General features: G+C 39.3%; 3 protein-coding genes across 4 annotated transcripts; 2 read left to right on the forward strand and 1 right to left on the reverse strand.

Annotated features, from left to right (window-relative positions):
• Positions 1 to 403: 403 nt before the first annotated feature.
• LOC109984012 (mitochondrial adenyl nucleotide antiporter SLC25A24-like) lies at positions 404 to 5,173 on the reverse strand. Its single transcript, XM_020633985.3, has 10 exons — positions 4,806 to 5,173; positions 4,464 to 4,590; positions 4,273 to 4,360; positions 3,989 to 4,100; positions 2,778 to 2,936; positions 2,533 to 2,685; positions 2,303 to 2,410; positions 2,015 to 2,182; positions 1,711 to 1,861; positions 404 to 1,470 (listed from the first exon to the last, which is right to left on the reverse strand). The coding sequence occupies exons 1-10, from the start codon at positions 4,983 to 4,985 to the stop codon at positions 1,289 to 1,291; spliced, it is 1,428 nt and encodes a 475-aa protein (XP_020489641.1). The 5' UTR covers positions 4,986 to 5,173; the 3' UTR covers positions 404 to 1,288.
• Positions 5,115 to 15,364, forward strand: LOC109984066 (EEIG family member 2). Of its 2 annotated transcripts, none has more exons than XM_065953971.1 (11): positions 5,115 to 5,250; positions 8,932 to 9,052; positions 9,316 to 9,345; positions 9,775 to 9,891; positions 10,329 to 10,375; positions 11,504 to 11,607; positions 11,908 to 12,003; positions 12,110 to 12,317; positions 13,550 to 13,686; positions 14,284 to 14,347; positions 14,464 to 15,364. In XM_065953971.1, exons 2-11 carry the CDS (start codon positions 8,990 to 8,992, stop codon positions 14,504 to 14,506), a joined length of 909 nt encoding a protein of 302 aa, XP_065810043.1. In that variant the 5' UTR covers positions 5,115 to 5,250; positions 8,932 to 8,989; the 3' UTR covers positions 14,507 to 15,364. The 2 variants fall into 2 exon arrangements, with proteins under 2 accessions (XP_065810043.1, XP_020489734.1); XM_020634078.3 differs by lacking the exon at positions 5,115 to 5,250 and adding an exon at positions 7,277 to 7,566.
• Positions 15,365 to 16,022: 658 nt separating this feature from the next.
• prpf38b (pre-mRNA processing factor 38B) lies at positions 16,023 to 21,275 on the forward strand. The gene is made up of 6 exons (XM_020634075.3): positions 16,023 to 16,458; positions 17,033 to 17,101; positions 17,345 to 17,496; positions 18,032 to 18,092; positions 19,300 to 19,538; positions 19,896 to 21,275. Exons 1-6 carry the CDS (start codon positions 16,249 to 16,251, stop codon positions 20,560 to 20,562), a joined length of 1,398 nt encoding a protein of 465 aa, XP_020489731.1. The 5' UTR covers positions 16,023 to 16,248; the 3' UTR covers positions 20,563 to 21,275.
• Positions 21,276 to 21,324: the final 49 nt, after the last annotated feature.

The following is a 21,324-nucleotide window of genomic DNA, read 5'->3' on the forward strand; positions in this document are numbered from 1 at the left end:
CATGTGTTTAATCTCAACCACCAGGTGGAGCTGTTAACTAATGTCAGTTGTCTTTAGATCAGAATGATTCCTAACTCTGAGGAGCTGAACTTGACACCACTGAACCATTGTTTACCAGTAAGCCAATGAAGATCATGTGAAACATAGTCAGTTTAAAAACTATTGAATCAAGACCAGATTTAATTTCTGTAAATCCACATTATTTTAACCTTCTAATAATGACGAACAATTGTCATCTTACAATGAAGATAAGGATTCCCCAGCCCTGCGGATGTTAAAGAACGAGACACAAAATGTAAGATGTATCTAGTTTGGGTGTGTGTGTGTGTGTGTGTGTTTTTGTGAGTTTAGGGGTATATGTCTTGGTGTGTTGAAATGAGAAATGACACAAGACAAAAACATGCTCCTTGCAGGTAATTCAGTAAAATTACCAGTTTTTCCTGTTAACTTAAACATGTTACCACAGTGTAGCTGTCATCAATATATATATATATATATATATATATATATTATATTATATTATATATAAACACACATCTGCTGAAATCAGAGAGTTCACATGAAGTGGTTGTAAGGCACATTTAAGTTATCATAAAATGACACACAAAATGGAATTTGTGAATTCACATCATACATGTCTTCATGCATACAGTTTCCAGTGTTGACAGGTTATAGACTTTTCAGGGCGATGTATTTTTAGTTAGGAGCTGAGCACTGTTTTTCTGGAGCGGATGTCACTCTAGAACAAGTACTTCAAACTTAATAGTGTTAAATACCTTTGAAGGATGCAGACTCATATTTAAACTGGCATAGTGTCATTATTCCTCTTTCTGACTTAAAAACAAAACATTAACAGAGCTGTGTATAAACTTTATCTTCTTTTAGGAAAATATTTATTTATTTTTTAACAAAAAGCACAAGAGTATTCCCCATTTAGCTACTATTTGGTTTGATCACAGTAGGATAAATTAATCTACCAATCATATTAACGCTTTATGTATGTTTTTATGTACATGCCATCTTTGTGTCAAGCATAAATGTGGATGGCGTGTACATTTCATGTTTTATGTAACAATATGTTAAGACTTAAAGCATGCTCACAACATAAGTTGCCTAAGTTTCCAACAAACAATCCTATGTGCAATATCTTTCATTCCTTATAAATCCAGGTAACAGAAATCATGCTCTGTATGTGTGATGTCCATCTGTTTTCTTGATGTTTTTTTTCCCAGCCATTTTCAAGTCTGACGGATACAGTAGAATGCTATTTTGTCTTTTGCTTGCAGCCTCATTTGGAGATTCCTAAGCCAGTCTTCATGTACTCGTAAACCACATAGCTAATGCTGACAGCAGGAATTACTTTCATGAAGTTTGGTAGGATGCCTCGGTAGAGTCCGAAAAATCCATCCTTAGCTACGATTGTCCTTATCAGACTGCTCATGGAGGGCTGGTCTGACGCGTCCAGAGATGCTGTGAAGACAAAAAGATGGGGAGGGGGGGCAGTGAGTATTCTTATTATTCTGGTACTTTACATTTAAGGTTGCAGGCAGCTACTAATATTTACTGAAAGTGAAAGAGATCTCATCCTACGTGCAGCATACTGATACTATTTGGACTCAAATGGTTTACAGAAAATTAAAAAAATTGACATGAACTGTGTAATAATGTAAGTTTTGTCATCTCTGAAGTCAAATATTAGCCTTAGTTTACCTTTTGCCTGCATCCGTGTGCGTACAAGTGCGAGCGGATAGCTGGCCAACTGGCCACAGGTGCTAGAGATGGTCCCACAGCCCACCAACACCAGAACTCCAGGGTTAGCAGAGTCTGTGGTGTGGTACGACAACCAGAAGTTCTTCAGACTCTGAGTCATAGGAGAAACAACCAAATGAGATTGGAAATAAATGAAACTTCTGTCCATTAACAAGCAGAAATAATTGCATTTCTGATTAAATGAATGTGAAATCTGTTGTCAAACGTAATCAAAGAGGCGTAATACTCCACAAAGCCTGCGTACCTCATAGACAGCGAGGTCTATCCCAGCGTAGGGAATGATGCCCACTAAGTTTGGGATGTAACCCTTATAGAAAGCCTTCAAGCCCTCGTGTTTCAGGATTTGTTTGGCACAATCAAACATTCCTGAGTACTGGCCAGTTTTCCTCAGCGTCAGTCTAGTTTTCAATACCTTAAAGAGTGAAAAAAGAAAAAGGAATCTGATTTGTGTGGTATCTGGAAGTCTTTCGCTGACTTTATTTTTATTTGAATGCATCCCGTGAACGACAGTATGATCAAACAGTTGACTCACCTCCATTGGGTAGATGGCCGTCTGTGCAGTGGCTCCGGCCAGCGAGCCGGCCATAAACCTCTTGTGCGTCTCTATCTTCTTACCCTCTGAAGATAACAACCTCTTATACTACAAAATAAATACACCGAAAAAAGCTGGAAAATAAACCATCTTGATTCCCAAATATTTGTTTTGTTATAAGACTGAGATTAATACTGTCGAATATATGAAATATGCACTCCAGAGCTTACTTGTTCATATGCCATGAATTTGATTGCCGTCTCAGGTGCGATCTTTAAAACGTTGATCCCGTTTCCCCTCCACAGAGAAGTGAGACCTCCCTCTATGATCATCTGCTTGAATCCTCCTGTCAGGCTTATCCGGTTGGTTTTAGAAGAATGAACCTGCAGTTTAAACATTTAGGAGCACAGATATAGTCGTTAACCCAAGCCCCTAGAGATAAACACATCAGACGATTTTACTTCAAGAATTTCACCTGCATAAAGACTTTCATTCTGTCCAGTGGAGCAGTACCGGTGCGAGAAACAGCCCCTGCTACAGCGCCCGAAACAAGCTGCTTCCACCAGTTGCCTGAGCTCTTCTCCTCCTCTGTGAACTCATCTGGGATGGCAAGACTGTCGCCTATATCCAGCACCTAGTGATAGCACAAACATATTTACTCAAATCTCTTTGTTTATTGACACAGGTCAAACTAAAGACATGTGTATCAACATAATTGCCCTCGTAAGGATATAAATACATAAACTCAATGGTTGTCGGTTCATGGCCACAATAAATACTGTTCTGTCTAACATCAGAAATATTTTCCCTGTAAGAATGTGTCTGCACAGGAAGGCACGTGTCACAAAATGTCCGTTTGTTTGGTTGTCAGTGAGACAAAAAAAAATCTCACAGGCTTACATTTTCTTTCTACATTGCCAAATATCCTGTTGTACACTTTGTGAAGGAGCACAACATTTACAAATCTTTGAACAAAAGGTTTCTTCCAGGAAGTGAGCACAAGGACAAATAATGAATAAAAATATGTGTATTTGTTCAAACTTGTCCAAAGTACTATACAATGAGTGTAAAAACTAGGGGAGTAGTTTGTGGTAAAAAAACAAACAATGATTTGAGTTCCTTATCCTTTTGCTTGTGAAATCTTAATCACTGTGCTGACCGACCCTTGTCTTGCACGCTTTAGCTGTTTCAGATAAACATGACCAATGTTTTCCCCAAAGCAGAGAGGTTTTGTCAAACATTGTGCAGCAGCAATTTAACACGACTCTGCAGGGACATGAAACAGCTTATGCAATTAGTTTCATCACATGGGATCATATGACACATTAATGCTCAAAAATGTTGCACCATGCACCACAAATTTGTCGGTGCAGAGACAATTTCTACACATTAACACACATTGCCAGTCAATAGAAGCATTGTTTAGCTTAAGATAGAGCAAATATCTCGTCAGTGACATCTTTATACGCACTAAGTCGAGGTGAACGACCATGCTGAGGGAAACAGTGTAGTGATGTGACCTTATTATGTTGGACGGTCTTTCAAAGCTGCTGCCAAAATCTGGACTGCAGAGAAAATCCATAAATCCAACACAAGAGGACTAGAGGACACAGAGGATTTAATCCACTGCAGTTTCATCTGTATTTCTCTATGGGATGTATTTGAGAGTTTGCATGTGTCCCATACCGAGGTGTGTTTCCAGTGGCGTATGATATCTTCCAGGTTGTGTGCCGAGCGAAACAGGAAGTGCTCTCTCCACTCGTTCCAGTCCACCACCATTGTTCCATCAATGTCCATACTAGGCAAAGTTACAGAAACTCCCTTAACATTTGTAATGTATTATGTTGTGTTTAGGTATAATAAACATATCCATGACAAAGATAAAGTGAAAGTCGAGTTATATACAAGCAGCAATTCAGGTCACAGATTAAAAAGAGACATGCTACAGGTAATAGAAATGGAGGTCATACCTATGTAATATTTTCAAGGCATTCTCTCTGCTGATATCTATTCCCAACTCTCCAAGTGACTGCTGGATCTCTGAGGCATCAATGCGCCCTGACAACATAAATAACTTCACTCAACCATGCTGCAGTACAAATAAAAGGGTATGTTATTGTAAACCTTTGTGACTTGTGTACCCTAGGTAGGTCTACTTTACCATCGTTATTTCTGTCCAGGCTCTTGAACGTGAGCCGCAGCTTCTTCTCGTGCTCCTTCAGATACTTAGAGAACTCGTTGAAGTCGAGACACCCATCTTTGTTTTGGTCACCAGATGACACAATTTTCTGTAGAGAGGAGATAACATCTGGTGGTTAATTTGCCTCTTCCCAGGGTGAGTCTCTTTATCTTTATCTCACGCACGCGCGCACACGCACACACACACACACACACACACACACACACACAACCCTGGGATTCCATGCAAAACAAGCAGGCGCGCCTTTAAATTCTTGTCTATACCCTGGAGGACCCCCTGGCCCCTGTGGTATTTTGTTTCTACCTGTGCAGCACCCTGGCGGAATACTCCCATTGCCTTGAGGCCCGCACGTAATTCAGCGACGTCCACCTTTCCATCTTTATTGGTATCCAGCCTATCAAACAGGTTCTGATATGTCCTCTCACTGTCCGCATCCCAGCACCGAGCGTTTGAGAGTAAAAACGTCCGTAACGTGTGATACATTATAGCGCTAATGTGGAAGCGGCGTCTGGGCGAGTCGTCCTCCTGCAGTCAGGATGGGATTAATAATCCAGATTGGCTGTAATCCATAAACCCAGATGGAATCCAAACAGAAACACGGCGTTCGCGATTAAATAAAATGCTTCCTGTGACTTTATTTTGCAGACTGTCCCATGCAGAGGTGTTATCTCTCTGGTGTGTCAGACGAGCTGCAGCAACAACCGGGGGCGGAGCTATGAGCTGCGTCGCCACGCGACGTCTCTTGTGGGTAAGCAGAGAAGACAGTAAAATAGAAAAGTGGTGATAAAAAAGCCCGCTGGGTTAAGCGTGTGCATAATCCGTTTCATGTTCCAGATGGTCACTTTCTCATCTGTTTTTAACCTTGTGTCGTGTGATACGTGGTGTAGCATTGTGCAGTGCATTTAATCCCCTTATCTAGAAAGGAAACATCAGTGTTAACAGCTGCGCAGCGTCGCTGGTCGCCACTGGAGGGCGGTATAATCACACACCAAATGTGGGGGCTACCCATAGACTAAAGATTACAGTCAAGGAGCTAACCCCTATTATCTACAGTCTATGGGGCTAGGAAGAAAAATAATTACTTTCTTAAGCGGTGAAGTGTCACTGGCTTCTACAGATGTTTGGTTAAATGGAAATGTTCACGTCACAAAAATCTTTTTAATGTATTTTTATTATTATTATAAAACTTCGCTTTGTGGCCTGTTTATTTCAATGACACATTAAAACACCAAAAGTAAGCTACTTTTGATCTCTCACCAAAGTTTACATCTTAAGCTCACCATTGGCCTATGTGTAAGCTATGGTTATTTTTCATAGATAAACAATCTAAAACACGAAAACAAATATATGGAAAGTATGTTGTATGTTGAAGTGTTTCATTATAAAGGACTGGCCTGTTTTAGGTCATTTTCTCTCAAGTCTAAAAAAAAAAAGTGAAGTTGAAACTAGGTATTTCCAGCTTCTACCAGCTCATCCTTAGAAGGTCCCTGTTTTAAAGATGTGTCAGGATTATAGATAAAGCATCTACAGACGTTTTCAAACTACAAGAAGTTTATCATAGTTCTAGGAACCGTTTGAACCCTCCTCCGTTTTTATTTATTTGGCACCACATGAACGATGAACTATTTTAATAGAACCTCATTTAGAGGGACTGTTTTAGCTTCTTCTTTAGGTACCATGGCATTGTGAATGCAGACAGAAGTTCTCAGGGAACTCCTTAATGGATAGCTCTTCTTCAAAAGTCCCCAAAACTGTTTGGATTTGAGAACCTTCTTACAGGTTAAAATTAAGGGTGAAATGGGAAATGTCTGCGAGCACAGCAGAGCAGCACATGGTAATTAAGTTACATTCTGTCTGAGATATTTTTATTTCCATCTATAAAGTTTTGTAGATACATGTGCATAAAATGTATGTAAAAATGTGTCCCTGGTCAGATACTTATGAGGCTCATAGTTGGTTCAGTATAAGTGGCACAGAGTTTACATGTTAAAACATCAGTAAAAATCATACACTTACACAATGTGACCCACAAAAATGACTTTTTGTTGGTAATTTGGGATATACTGTATTTGCTAATAATATCTATGCATCCATTCAATTACAGTACTATTCACAACAATGTATTCCTTAAGAGTGTCGGATTCCTCAAAAGCATTTATCTGAACAACGTTGCAATGTCTGTTAAGACAAAATCCAAATATTCAGCAACATACAAAGTGTAAGAATTGTGGCCATGCTCTTGCTAAAGATCCTCAACCACATTTGGGGTCTGTAAGTTTGTGTTACTATCATAAGTTGAACTTCCACATGAGCCATTAAAAATAAACATGTAGGCTATTGAATCTAATAATAAACCTCTTACAGTCTATTATAATTTATGGTTATGTGTAGCCAAGCATACATTGTAGGGTATGTGAGTGGCTCATATAGGTTCTGCATTTTTAATTGTCTCACATGGGATATTAATCATAACTGACATAGTTTTTTCAGTGGTGTTGGCATTTCCCCTCTTTGTCATAAGCCAGCTTCCTTTATTTTTTCCGCAGTCATTATTTTGTTCACACGTACAGCGTCACTAAAGTGCGTTAACTCAGTAGCCTGCGCTTGTGGTGCAGAGGAAAAGTATTCTCCTATCACAGTTGACGTTTTGAGTACGGTTCAGCCGGTTTACAACCGTGCCCTTTATTTTGTGGCCACAGTGTCCAATCAAACGTAGGACTACCCCTGACGTCATGAGTTGTATTTCTCAGAGGGAGGAGATTTGAACTTTGAATCGTGTCTGCAGACTGTTGCATTGTAGCAACGACCAGCAACAGCTGAGTGAGCGGCAGACACTGAGCAGGGAAAGTGTACAGCTGTCTGTCACCTTTACCACTTCACTCTTGTTGTGCCCCAGTCTCTGACGTCTTGGCTACAGCATGTCGTTCATTCTTATGAAGAAAAAGAGATTTAAATTTAAAGTAGACTTTGACCTGGAAGAGCTGTCATCAATTCCCTTCGTAAACGGAGTTTTATTTTGTAAAGTAAGACTCCTGCATGGAGGTTTTGCTGAAGAGTCGACTCGGTAAGACATGTTTTTTTTCTATTTATAGCAACAGTTTACTGCTTGGAAATGTAGGTTAAACTTCATATTGAGTTTTCGTTGGGCACCTGGAAAGCATTTGTTGTCTCGGGGTTTTCTTCGCTGTTGGACAGGGTTTTCATCGCCCTAAATGAGTAGTTAACGTTTAGCTAAACCTCAGATTTGAGTTATTAAACATCCGGCTTGGTTAACCTGTGTTAAACTTACACCAGCTTCCTGCTCAAGTTCGTAAAGAAAGGAGCTGACAGATAGTTACAGACTTGCTGCTGCTGGGAGCAGAAACTTGTTCAGCAGAGAGATTTATTTGTTTGGTCAAAACTATTTAGAATTAGGCAGGAATATTTTAGTCAACATACATGATAATAATAACCATAATTTCAACAACCACAATAATATTAATAAAGACTTAAAATCAGTATCCTATAATAATGCAAAATCTGAGAGTTTGATGATGGCACAGAGAAAGTACATTAAAAGAAATAGCCTAATTGGTTATCAGGCTTATTTTATTTCTTCTTTAATGCTTACATTATGCTACTTATTTATTGTTTTCTTCATAACTGTGGGGACCAAACAAGTATTTTCCTCCATTGCATATAAAGGAGCATACTAAGTTATCCCCTTGGCCCTGTGATTATAATTGCCTGTGAACCATTTCAGTGAGTCACTGTGGAAAAACGTGTACCAGCACATGTCAAACCCTCATTTCTTTGCCATGGTGACTGTCTGTTTCTAAAATAACACTTTGTAAACACTGTATTTTAGGGCTACTCAAACCACAACCTTATTTCTCTGTGAACACAAGCAAATTCCCAGTTTCTCTTGTGATGTATGAGACATATTATCCAGTTCATCAGAACAGATTTGTACTGTTTACAGATCCAGGAGAACAATGTGCATCCTATCAAATGAGTTACAACTACATTAATAAACAATAACTCAGTTATTCTCTTTTAAATAGCAGAGAAAGAGACACTAAGGTGTTCTGCAGATTTAGGAGTGAACATCCGTCCATTTGGAATTGGCATATTTTTGGTCAGGGTAATAGATGATCTGGTAGAGCTTTGCAGGAGGTAGCTAAAAGCCTAAAGTAAGATCAAAAATTGTTCATAAAATGAGATTTCAAAATATATTTATTTTCCTTATTCTGAGTAAAAATAAAAGAATGGACAACTTAATCTTTCACTATTTGTGAGTTGGCCCGAGACATTTTTAAGTCACACACACTAATCCATGCACAGATCTGTCAGATTTGTGACTGATATCTGCTCTGTCAGTATTCAGTATGTCTGTCTGTGTGTTTCATTCTCTTTATAAAGTTGTTTTCTTGATGTGCTTTTCTCACAGGGAGCAGGTCCAAGCCAACTGTGTTCACTGGAAGAGAAGATTCTCTTTCATATGTAAAATGAGTGCCAATGCTGTGACAGGTGTACTGGACCCCTGTGTATGCCGGGTGTCTGTGCGTAAGGTACAGGATTTTTTAAATTCTTTTTTAGCTCTCTTACAAAAATGCATAGTATGCAGTCTGGTTAAGATGGCTTGTTGAATGTTCTGGGTATGTGTTGATGTACATAAGATCAGAATCACAGTTAATTTGTAACCAAACCACAAATGCTTTACTCAGGCAACAATCATTCTGCAAGTTCACAAATGTTTTAAGGAAAATATAAAGTGGGAAATGATACCCTAAAGTGAAATGTGACCTCACTCATTTTTTTTTTGTCATTTTAGGAATTGAAGGGTGGCAAAACCTTTGCAAAGGTAAAACTTCCTGTTGATGTTTTTTTCATGTAAACTCACCAGATGTCCATTAGAACTGATTTAAAAAAAATGTACCTGATAACAGTCGGCCTTCAAGTGCTCTATTTGAGTCTATTTCTTAAGAATGTTTTTATTTCTAGTTCCTGGCTGTGATTACTGATTGAAGACTCTGCCATTCTAAACCAACACTATGTTAACCAATAACCTTAAAAGTTATTCAACAATAAGGTCATCAGAGTAAAGATTTTATCTGGGACACTTTTTTTTAAGTGTTCAAAACCTTTTGGATTTGTTGACACCTAAAATAAAGAAAATGTTCTATACAAATTATATTCAGTAAAATTCTGAAATTTCATTGAACTATTTCAACTGCCTGTCAACTTGTTGACATTTGTTGACATTTGTTGACATTTGATGTTCCGGTTCCAGCTGGGCTTTGCTGACTTGAACCTGTCTGAGTTTGCTGGATCCGGCAGCACGACGCGGCGATGTCTCCTGGAGGGTTACGACACCAAGAACACGAGACAGGATAACTCAATTCTAAAGGTATTTTTAAGTTAAAGCTCAGCAACACCCTTTTGAATACAATTGAAAATGATCTGAGGAGTCTTTTCATGACTGACAGTGTTTCAGTACAGTCCAATGACCTATGATAGATAACCCTACAATCCTTTCACCACTTCTTAGGTTGAACTAGAGACATAGACAATGTGCAATTGAAAAACACTTTGCATGAGTGGAAAAGTTGAATGTCTTGCTAGTTGATGCAATACATGTCAGAGCTTGTGATCCATTAACTGCATGAGCCATGGGAAGGAATTTTAAATATGTGGATTCTTCCTAGGGCACAGATTTACAATGTACTTTTATATACTGTTGCTCTAAGCCATAGTTACTATCTCTGTTAATCCACACAGTACAGGAAAGTGTGTTTTTCTTCCTCACAGAGTGATTCCTCATCAGCCCCATGTTTTCTCTTACAGGTTATCATCACCACACAACTGATGTCTGGAGACCCCTGTTTCAAAACGTAAGAGTTCATTTTGACCTTATTTATCTCTTCTTTATCTCTTCTTTTACTCCTCCGTAAAATCTGAATCTGAATTTAAAACTAACCTTGTAACCAAGGAAACATCGACTTGTCTGCTACATTATACATCCCCGATACATTACAGTTCTAGTTTCAAAGGAAAGGTACACCTCACGCTGGAAAGTCTGCATCTAACCACAGGGGAAATAGTCTGTATCACATCCTGTTTGCTGCTTCCTGAATATATATCTCTAGTCTAATATAACTGACATCTACTGAGTTAAAATGTATGTTTTTTTTATTTTATTTGAGAATTGATCACCGTTTTATCTGAGAGCTAATAACCTCTCACCCTGATCTGAATCTGACCAACCTAAGCAGCGGATACGACTCTAATGTAATCAGCAGTTTGACAAAAAGGACGTTATGTAACATCTTACTTTTCAAAAGCCCAAACCGTGTGCAAACACTTCCTTGTCCTCAACCCACACAAGTCATTCCCTTTATTCTTTCATGTTACCTCACTCTCTTAGTGTAATAATACACACACTGCTGCCTAGGAGATGTCTAAAGTGTAAACCCAAGACTAGCCCAGTCATTCATCCCACACAGTGTTACTCATGGTGCGTGGAGGATTTACAGCAGTGCAACAAAGACGTAATCATTTGTGTTATTACTTGTTGTCTGTCACTATTTGTCTGCGTCCCTGCCATCTCAACCGGAAGTAGCAGTTATACTTTTTAAATACACTTTCTGTTAATACAAACTAATGTGTTGTTTTGTCAAAAAATACAAAGGATTTAAAGTCTGCTTAACAGTTTATTGAATATATGTAGTTAAATCCTCACACAATAAATTGTTTTTACATGTGGGGTCATTTTAAGACTGCATTAACAATTAAACTATATTTTATTTTTTTTAAGTATGAAACCACTTTTAACATTTAAACTCATATGAGGAAAAGGCTCTCTCAGAGAAGTTTACAGTGATTCCTGCCCTTTGTATTCTACCACCCCAAGTTGAATCCTAGTGATTTAAATACATTTGTATGCATGCATCTATATAGACATTATTTAAGAGCACTTGCTTCTAAGTAACACCACTCTCTCTCTCCTGTCCTCTCTCTAGTCCTCCATCTACAGCAATGACGCTGGGAATCCCACAGGTTGAAGCTGAGTGTCTCCTGGAGGACAGAAAGGGAGGAGACATGCACATATCTCCCTCACTCACTGGTATGTGGTTACAGATTATAAGTCTTAAAAGAATTGACTATTTTTCACAACAGCACAATTTTAATTTCTCAGTTCTTGAAATCAAATACATATTTTGTTGTAGTTTTCCACAAACAGTTGTTTTTCATGAGCTAACTTGATGAGTAGAGAGACAACAGAAGCCTTTTCAAAATCATCACAAGGTCTTTGCTTTTGCAAAAAAAGAGAAGGTTTTACAATAAAGAACAAGTAGATTTTTGTCCATTTTTTGCTTATATTGTGTGTGTTTGTGTGTGTGTCTGTGTGTGCGTGGGTTTTTAGAGACTCCAATGAAGTCGGTCTCAGTCCCAGACGAGTTGGTTGTGTATGGTCACTCGAGAACACCCAGCTATGCAAGTCAGAAGTCAAAAATCTCAGGTACCTCACACAGAAAACACTAAAAACAGCAGCTGAAGTTCTATCCCGCCAGTTACACAAATTACAATGACAGTCTTTGTGGTTTTATAACGCTCTTGTCCTGTAGGTTACAGCTCAAATCACTCCAGTTTAACAGACCTGAGCCACCGGAGGAGTGCGTCAGGAGGTTCTGCCTCCACAGGCATTGGCAGCATCCTGGATCCCAGTGATCCACAGGGGGAGAGAGGAGAGAGGGAGAGCAGGACGACTCCCCCAGTCTCTGCAACAGGCCAGCATATACTTGAACAACCCACTACCCCTGCTAAAGGCCCAAGGTACAAAGTCACCCTGGACTAATTAAATATTGTGTACTGTGATTTAAGCCTCTGTGTGTAATGACATTGTTAATCACAAAAAGGGATCAGATTGAATTTACAAATGTAGACCCAGTTCCATCCTATCTGGACTCAGGTTAATATTAATAAGTGTTTCTATTTTAAACAGTGCAGCTTTTAATGCCTTCAAGGTAGTAAGTCTATTTTAAGCGGCGCAGCTGTCTTTACGGTAGCCATTTCAGCAGCCAGGAAGGTCACAGACCAACACATTCGTCCAAAATCTCAACACGTAGGGCGCAGATGGCCTAGCGGTTAGGTCACGCCCCATGTATGAAGGCTATAGTCCTCCAAGCGGACGGTCTGGGTTAGATTCCGGCCTGTGGCTCCTTTCCCGCATGTCATTCCCCACTTTCTTTCCTGGATTTCCAACTCTATCCACTGTCCTCTACAATAATGGCCAAAAATAAATCTTTATATGATTTTTTTTAAATCGTCACGTGATGCTATTCAGCCAGTCAAATCCTTTACTTTGATGATGCATTGTGAGTGAACACGGGTGTGTGAGTATACAGTTAACACACAGTGGAGACAGCAGACAGGAAAGTCTCAGAAACACAGGGAGAAACTAAGTGAGTTAGGAAAAAGAAGACATGGTGTGTCTCAAAATTTGAAAAGAGGACAGCGAAAAAAGAACTTTTAATCAAGAAGGGGCGGCTCTTATTAGATTTCATTCTTACCACAGGCTGTTAAAAACCAGTACGCCTCGTACATTTCAAAAGCACACACATCTGTTGAACAGTCATACCAACTCTCATCTAATCTGAGTAGACAGTAAATGAATGAACTACAAGCCCAATATGATACATCCACCAGAATCATGACACAATCATTCACTGCATAACAATGTGCCAACAGTATTCCTTAAAAGGTGCTTTGGTTTTCGGTCAAAATAAAAATCCTTTCACATTGACAAAGGGGAAACCTAGCATTCAGATTTCAAAATACCTTTATTTCAGTTCAGATGTTGACTGCCTACAGATGTTGCAACTACTAGACAACTTCAAAATATATGACACTGAATCATATCACAAGTTTGACATTATGATGATCTGGGCATTTGCTTGAGGGAATTTTCTCTTCTGATCTATGGTTTTTATATACTCGTGTATTTAGTTTGATGTCTTTTGAATCACATTTGAGTAATATATCACACCATTTATTGTCCTCCTTAGACATCCGGTGAAGCAGAACTCCGTGGAGAATCAGCTGAAGAGAGTTGATGCCACAAGGGTGGATGCTGATGACATAATAGAGAAAATCCTCCAGAGCCAGGATTTCAGCCACGGCTTCTTGGACTCCAGTGCAGAGGGTGTGTACAACTAATCCCTAACTTATTGGGCTCATGAAGGCGCTTGTTTGGAAGTATGCCTGTAATCCTCCTCATGGGTTCAAGTTTCTTTGTGGAACTGCAAAATACAACCTTTTTTTAGCACTTCTAAACTAAGGGAAGTTTAGATGTTTATGATAACAAATCCTACATTTGACATGAGGATCATACCTTAATGCCTACCTAAGTATTTTGGTATATTCGATTAAAGATAAAGAATAGAAGGTTAGATGTCATATCTATGAATACCACAAGGACAGTTTAACCTCACTGATAGCTGAGCACACATTGTGACTGCAGTGTTACGTATGATGTAGAGAACAGTCATTTGTTGTGTTGGGCTATGGTGAGTCTCCTCATTCAGTAAGCCTGATGTTTCACACTGTTTTAGGGAAGGAAGTCTTTTGACAATGCAGCAGCTATGAAACACTTGTCTGTGTTTGTTGTTGTCAGTTTTGCTATACTTAAACATCCCAGTTGATTTTCATTTGTTTTTTAGAAACTAAGCTGTAACCATTTCTACCCCAAATGTTATTAGCAGTATTCTTATTTCTAATCTGTGTGTGTGTGTTGTTGCAGAGGAGGGGCTCCGTTTGTTTGTTGGTCCTGGTGGGAGTACAGCCTTGGGAAGCCAACACACAAGGTGGGTGTGACTTGCTATCCCAGTGTTAGTTCTCAATGTAAAACATTGTTCCTCAGCTAGATGTGATAACTAGCCTCGCTTCCTGTCATGTTACACATTGTTGCATTCTCTTACAGGGTCGCAGCTGGAGCTTTTGAACAGGTGGTGATCAAGCGCTAGCCTTTGGAAAGCACTTGTCTGTCATTAAGGGTGCTGTATTTCACTGACACGGGCGGGGGGAGTAAAGACTGAGTATTGGAGATGCCATCAGAACTTGCTGCCGCCAAACTCCAGGACTTATTTCTCTTACACAATCCCTCTGGAGCTGAACCCCTACTGCCTGTTGACCAGGAGAGCCCCCTAGTGTCGAAGAAGTTGAAGTGAAAGCGACATTATTGGAAAATTATGGTGACTGAGATGATGTACCAACATTTCTGCTTGTGCACATTGAAGACTAAAGGAATACTGCTGTTTTGTTGCACATTATGTTCACCCATTAGTGATATTAGAGCTGTTGAGTAAATCTGTTAATCTTATTTCATAAAAACTATGATTTATTTCTGTATGATAGATTTATTTTAACAAAGCAGAAAACTAAAACAGTGTCATTTATAAGCTTCCTGGCACCAATAGTCCATAACAGACTATCACCTCTGTTCACCTGGCTGTGAGGGAGGATGGCTGCATACAAGATACCATGACGTTTTATGTGTTTTGTTCTAGGTGTGGTATCTATTTTTGTTTGAGCGTGTGTATGTCTGATGTCTGTAAAGTCAAAAGTAATTGTTTGTTTTTGTTGTTTTTTTTACCTCAAATTTTGTTAAATTTCCAAAATTAGTTGCATTTCTAGCTGCAACATGAGTGGTCAAAGCCTTAATATGTATTGAAAGTGAACTGTGTACACTCCCTAATGTATTTAAGATATCCTACATTGTTGAAACGTTCTGAGGCCCTCAGTGGGGTATTTATTTTTAAGATTACTGACTGATCATTTAAAATTATTTGGTGGCATAAAAACATGCTATTTTGATAACTCGTGTTCTGTGCTGTATTTGCTCATGTTTCAATTAAAGGAGTGTGGAATTATTTTTTACTAGCATAAAGATAAAGATATACTTTATTGATCCCCCATGGGGGAATTTTTTTTCATTACAGCAGCTCAAGAAAACAGGAAAAAGGAATACAATTATTAAAAATAAAAATAAAAATCAAACATGTACATCAGTTAAATAAAGGCAGAAAAAATATGTATGTGCACTTCCACTTGTGGAAAGACTTAAAACACACAGTGTGTAGCATTATTGATATGAGTGGTGATGCTGTTAAATAAAATTAAATACTTAATTACTTAGTTAATAAAATAGCTGATGGATACTTGGAAAATTGTGATTTGAAAATTGAAAAATAGTATGTACGGGTCAGACACACTAAAATACCATGACTAGACAATACCACTTCCGGTTATAACAAACATTTCAAATTAAAGACCTACTAAATACATGCATATGAAAAGCAAATAACGTAATATTTGGTGCACTTATATATAAACCAATTAACGAGCAATTATCTGAACGGAACAATACATAAAATAATAGTTATATACAGTATATACAATATTGTGTGCATCATGCTTTTATTTTGAAGCCGGAAAGCTCTCGGAGTTGACTGTATCTATGGTAACTTGACCTCATACCGTTCACATTGCACCACTAACGTTACAGTTCCGTTTCCACCTCGCGTCCACATTTCAGCTTAGAACGACGGCGGGAAGTTATTTGGACCAATTTTACCAAAACGCTTGCTGCAACAATCTGACGGACGATACTGATAACGACGGAAACTTCCCTGCCGTGTATTGATGGAGCTGTAATCGGAAATAGGTTAACTGTGATTGAAATTCAGCGGCGTGGACAACAGCTAACATGGCTAACGTCGGAAACCAGCAACCAACACAGGCCGTTAGCAAGTCTGCGCCTGGAAAACACGGAAATGTATTGCCCCTGTGGGGTAACGAAAAGACTATGAACCTCAACCCAATGATACTCACAAATGTACTGTCGTCGCCGTATTTCAAAGTTCAGCTGTATGAACTTAAGACCTATCACGAAGTGGTCGACGAAATCTACTTCAAGGTACATTAGCAAATGCTAAACCGCATGCTAGCCTGATACCGATATCAAGCTAGCATTGTTATTATGGTGCCATTGTACTTAAGTAGTAAAATAACAAGGGCAATGTGGGATTGGGAAGTCAATATAACTGTACTTTCGACTCGCTCGTTTAATGAAGTAAGTAAGAAACCCGTAAAACAGTTTTTCGTTCATTCACAAGGTAGTCTGAACTCTCGTAACTTGTAAGTTAGCGGCTCAGTGAAACATGGTGTCGTATGTAGGCTGCTGTTATAAACATAGACTGGCTTTACGTAATGACCGGTATACTGAGGAAAATGCGAAAGGGTAGTTGGACGAAGGCATCAATTTCGTAGCTTTAATGCTAACACACGAACTTAAAATGAACAGGTCATCAAAGCATTATAATGTATACAAGTGTTTTATTGTTTCACTGTAAAGACTGTATGGCGGGTTACTGTACTCCTCATAAAGCCTCTGACGCCATTAGTTACAATAGGATTAGCGGTCTGTTGTTGAAGAGGGCTTGTCTAATATAATGACAAACGTAAACTTGATCTTCTGTGTGTGGTTACAGGTGACTCACGCTGAGCCTTGGGAAAAAGGAAGCAGAAAGACTGCAGGCCAGACTGGAATGTGCGGAGGGGTAAGTGGGAAGTACGTGCTTTTTCTACTCCCCATCTATTCCCTCCCGTTACCCTTTAGTTTGTGGATGCTACTTTCTGTTTAAATAGTTTCTCATATACAAGTGTGACAAATGTACATGGTTCACTATAGATGTACTTACTTTACTACATTAGTTGAGTGTTGTTCTAGTAAGGACAGGTAAACTGTGAATAATATGCAACGATTCGCTTAATTTAAAAGGCTTCATCCTCTTCCATCTTAGGTGCGTGGAGTTGGAACTGGTGGTATTGTGTCTACTGCTTTCTGTCTTCTATACAAACTGTTTACACTCAAGCTGACCCGAAAACAGCTGATGGGTCTGATCACTCATACAGACTCTCCGTATATCAGAGCTCTCGGCTTCATGTACATAAGGTAGGTTCTTTGTGTGAGTTTACCAAATTTGACAACTGTAGTTTTATGATGTAGAAGATGTCTTTATTGACATACAAAATTGCATTATATAATAGATGTGTTTATTCTGGATTATTTATATGGTGAGCTGGATAGATAAGCGGTTATGTAAATCTTTGTAAGGAGAAAATAATTGCCTTTAAGAGAAATGTTTAATTCAAAGTGATTTTCTTTTGGTAAAATCTCTATGAATTGCAAAAAAATAATTAATTATAAGAGCTCTGCACAGTCCCCGCAGCGAGTGCAGTGAACTCCACATCATCTCTGAAAGCCCCTTTAGGGAAGTTTAGTGGAACTGTTTAAATTTGCATTTCTACTGTGCTGATATAATGTTTTACTTTAGTGATTACCAATATAATACATCATTTCTGCAAAAAAAAAAAAAAAGTGGATGATTTGTAACAAACAGGTCTATAAATACATATTGGTATTTGTGCAACATCTCGTCATGTTTTCGACGTAACAAGCGTTGTTTGTTTTCTCTGTTCTGCTTCAGGTACACTCAACCCCCGGCAGATTTGATAGACTGGTACGATGGTTTCCTGGATGATGAGGAGGTATGTCACCTCGGGTAATAATTTAATGTTTCTTCTTCCTCTATTAAATACACAGTCACACATTATGTACTAAAAGTTGTCAGTCTCCCTCCCCCCTTGTGATGCTCATAGCTGATTTTTCACCTTTGCCTTCATTTGGCTTAATTGTCCCAAAGTTATTTTCCCTAAACATGCGTAGCTAGGTGACTTGCTAACTGCTCTACTGCTGATTTTTTTTTTTTTTTTTTATCAGGGTAAGTAACTTAGATGATGAGTAAATCTTTTTAATGTAACATTAAGGCATGCCGTGTTTTTATCAGGACTTGTTGCACAAAACTGAACTTGGGATACAAATGCTATTTGAGCATTGATACACACTGAAAAAGACACATAAACAAATGAAAAAACACACGTCAACTTCTGCAAAAGAAATGTGTTTGCTTCACTTATAGTTAAGGAAAATAATTTGATCCCAGACTGTGCAACCAGGCCTCTTTTGATGTTCTGTTGCATTTGAATTGATCGTATGAAATCGGTTAACTGGTTAATTCCCCCTGTTTTTTTCTTCAGATGCCCATTGTGCAGCAGGTGAATTGGAAAATGTATCTCAGCACTGTTGGGTTGCGTGTGTGAGTGCAAAGTGGCTGTTCTTTACCATATAAATTTGACAACTCAACTGGTAAACACTTGCCTCCTGCTTCAGTCTGTGCTTATACTGTGGGCAATTTTGTGCTTGAACATCCCCCTTAAGAATTCATTGTGCTCTTGAGAGACTAAGGAAGGAAGCCAAAGCATCTCTCTTTGTCCCTCTGGCTCAATGATTATGTTTCACGATGTTTTTAGATACGGTTCCTTCCCGTCATTTCTGCTCTGTAAACACAAACTTTTTTTGAAGATGTTTTCAACAGATGATGGGAAGGAAAATTGTCATGGTATTCAAGCCCACACAGTAATTACAGGCCGCAGGAGTCGCCCTGCCAGTTTAGATGAGTCAGTATTTTCTTGTTATTTATATATATAGTTATATTTCCCTTTTTAAAATGATCAGTGTAAAACCAGGCACATTTGATTGATTGATTGATATTTGGATTAAGCTAGATGAACAGAGGTGAAGGTTCAGTACTTGGTCATCACATTTTGTTTTTTTAAGTTAGATCAAAAAACGCTCTGATATATCTGTGTGCTGAACTGAGTTTTTCTTCGGAATTTTCCCACCATTTCATTCTAGGAGCTGGATGTGAAGGCCGGAGGTGGCTGTGTGATGACAGTCGGGGAGATGCTGCGCTCTTTCTTGACCAAACTGGAGTGGTTCTCCACTTTGTTCCCCCGTATCCCCGTGCCTGTGCAGAAAGCTATAGACCAGCAGATGAAGGCCAGGCCTCGTAAGGTGGCGCAGAAGGAGCCGCAGGAGGAAGAAGAAGCCGCTAGCGCAGAGTCGGGGAGGCAAGGAGAACGACGCCGCTCCAGGTAACATCTTAAATAATTCAAAGTATTAAGCCTCAGTTTTACCAAGGAAGTCCTGACGGAAGCTTCTTTGGTTACAAACATCAAAACTTATCAGCATGAATTAATAAACTGGTCCAAGAAGAGATGAATTTGTACTGCACAGGGACATAAAATAATTCTAAGGAGATGCAACAACTACAGAGAGATAAAAACAACTCTCCAATAAGAAGCAAAAGAGGCAAAATGTCCACTAAGAGTTGTTGCCTCAAGTTGGCAACTTGACCTTAGTCAATATGAAACAGTAACTTTAAATTGTATTAAAAAATTTTATGGTTTATGTAAACTGTAATTTAAAGTAAGTGGTACTTCTCTTGGCAGGACACCCAGACGGACCCCAAGCCCCAAAAGGTCACCCAAACGATCAAGGAGCAGGAGCCACCACCGTGAGAGAGAACGCCATGGGCCCAGTTTTGACCGAGAGCTGGAGAGGGAGCGGGACCGCCAGAGGAAGGAGAGGGATGGTAGGGACCGGGATAGGGACAGAGGGGAAAGAGGGGACAGGGAGAGGCGACGTTCCCGCAGTGCTGACAGGAACCATGAGCGACGAGAGCGCAAAAAAAGTCGCAGTGGCAGCCGGGAGCGGAAAAGCGAACGTAAAGACAAAGACAGAGACGGCGGTGAGGACAAGAGCAGGAGGAAGGACAGGGAGCACCACAAAGATAGAGGCGTTGAGAGGGAGAGGTCCCGGGATAAGAAGAGCAGGGGAGAGACTGATGACAAGAGGCATAAAGACGACAGGGACAGACACAGAGACGAGAGGAAGGCCAAAAAGTCGAAGAGTCGAAGCAAGGAGAGGAAGCACAAGAGTAGTGGAGAGGAGAAGAGCAGGAAAAAAGAGCGCAGCCACGACAAAGACAGGGAGAGAGAGGGAGAACAGCGTCCTCACAAACGTAGTCATAGCAAAGAGAGAAGCCATCATCAGCGAGAGTCCAACAACGACCATAGTAAACATAGCGAACGCAGAAGGAGTCATAGCACTGAGTAAATGTCACCTCACAGCAATATTCTCCTACTCCTCTGTTTTCTCCTCCTTTTTCTACCCAGTTGTCTAGTCCAGTCCCTTGTGCTGAAGAGAAGAAATGTCAGCTCTCCAGACATCCTGAATCGTTGTCTTTGGCCAATGTAATTTTGCTTTATGTTTCTCTGCCTTTTGTCCCCCAATAGACCATTGTTAGTCTTCACTTTATATTTCAAAGTGGGAAAAAAAATCACATTTTAATTTTCTGTGGTTATTTTACTCCCACAAAGATGTGGGTTTGTACATAATGTTTCAGAAGCTGTCTACACATGATACGTCGCCAGATTTGCATTTCTTGCCATGTTGGTCCACAAATGACTCTATTGTCATAATTGTAATGTAATTTATGAAGAATACCGGTTATTTTTGGTTGGTACAGAAGCCCCAACGTTTACTTTCTTCATATTTAAGCGTCTTAGTCATCTCTTGCTGGTTAAGCATGCCTTGAATGTTGAAAAAAGAGCAGTCAAAGTTATAATAGAGACATGGATTGACATTGACTTCTTGGCATAAAGGAATTCTGTCCATTGTGTGTAGACAACATGAGAATGTTTTAATCCTCTAAAGGGCAGTCTGCAAAGGGTAATTTTTTTTACCACACACACAGCCCTGCTTGTGCTGTGTTTGGGTTATTGCTCTGTTGCATTTTGTTTTCTAATAAAACACTTTTACAAACAAAACATATTGACTTATTTCTTTTTGACAAGGCTACAGATATAGTCAACAAAC

The sequence above is a fragment of the Labrus bergylta genome, chromosome 4 (genome assembly GCF_963930695.1).
Source record: "Labrus bergylta chromosome 4, fLabBer1.1, whole genome shotgun sequence".
Taxonomy (NCBI): domain Eukaryota; kingdom Metazoa; phylum Chordata; class Actinopteri; order Labriformes; family Labridae; genus Labrus; species Labrus bergylta.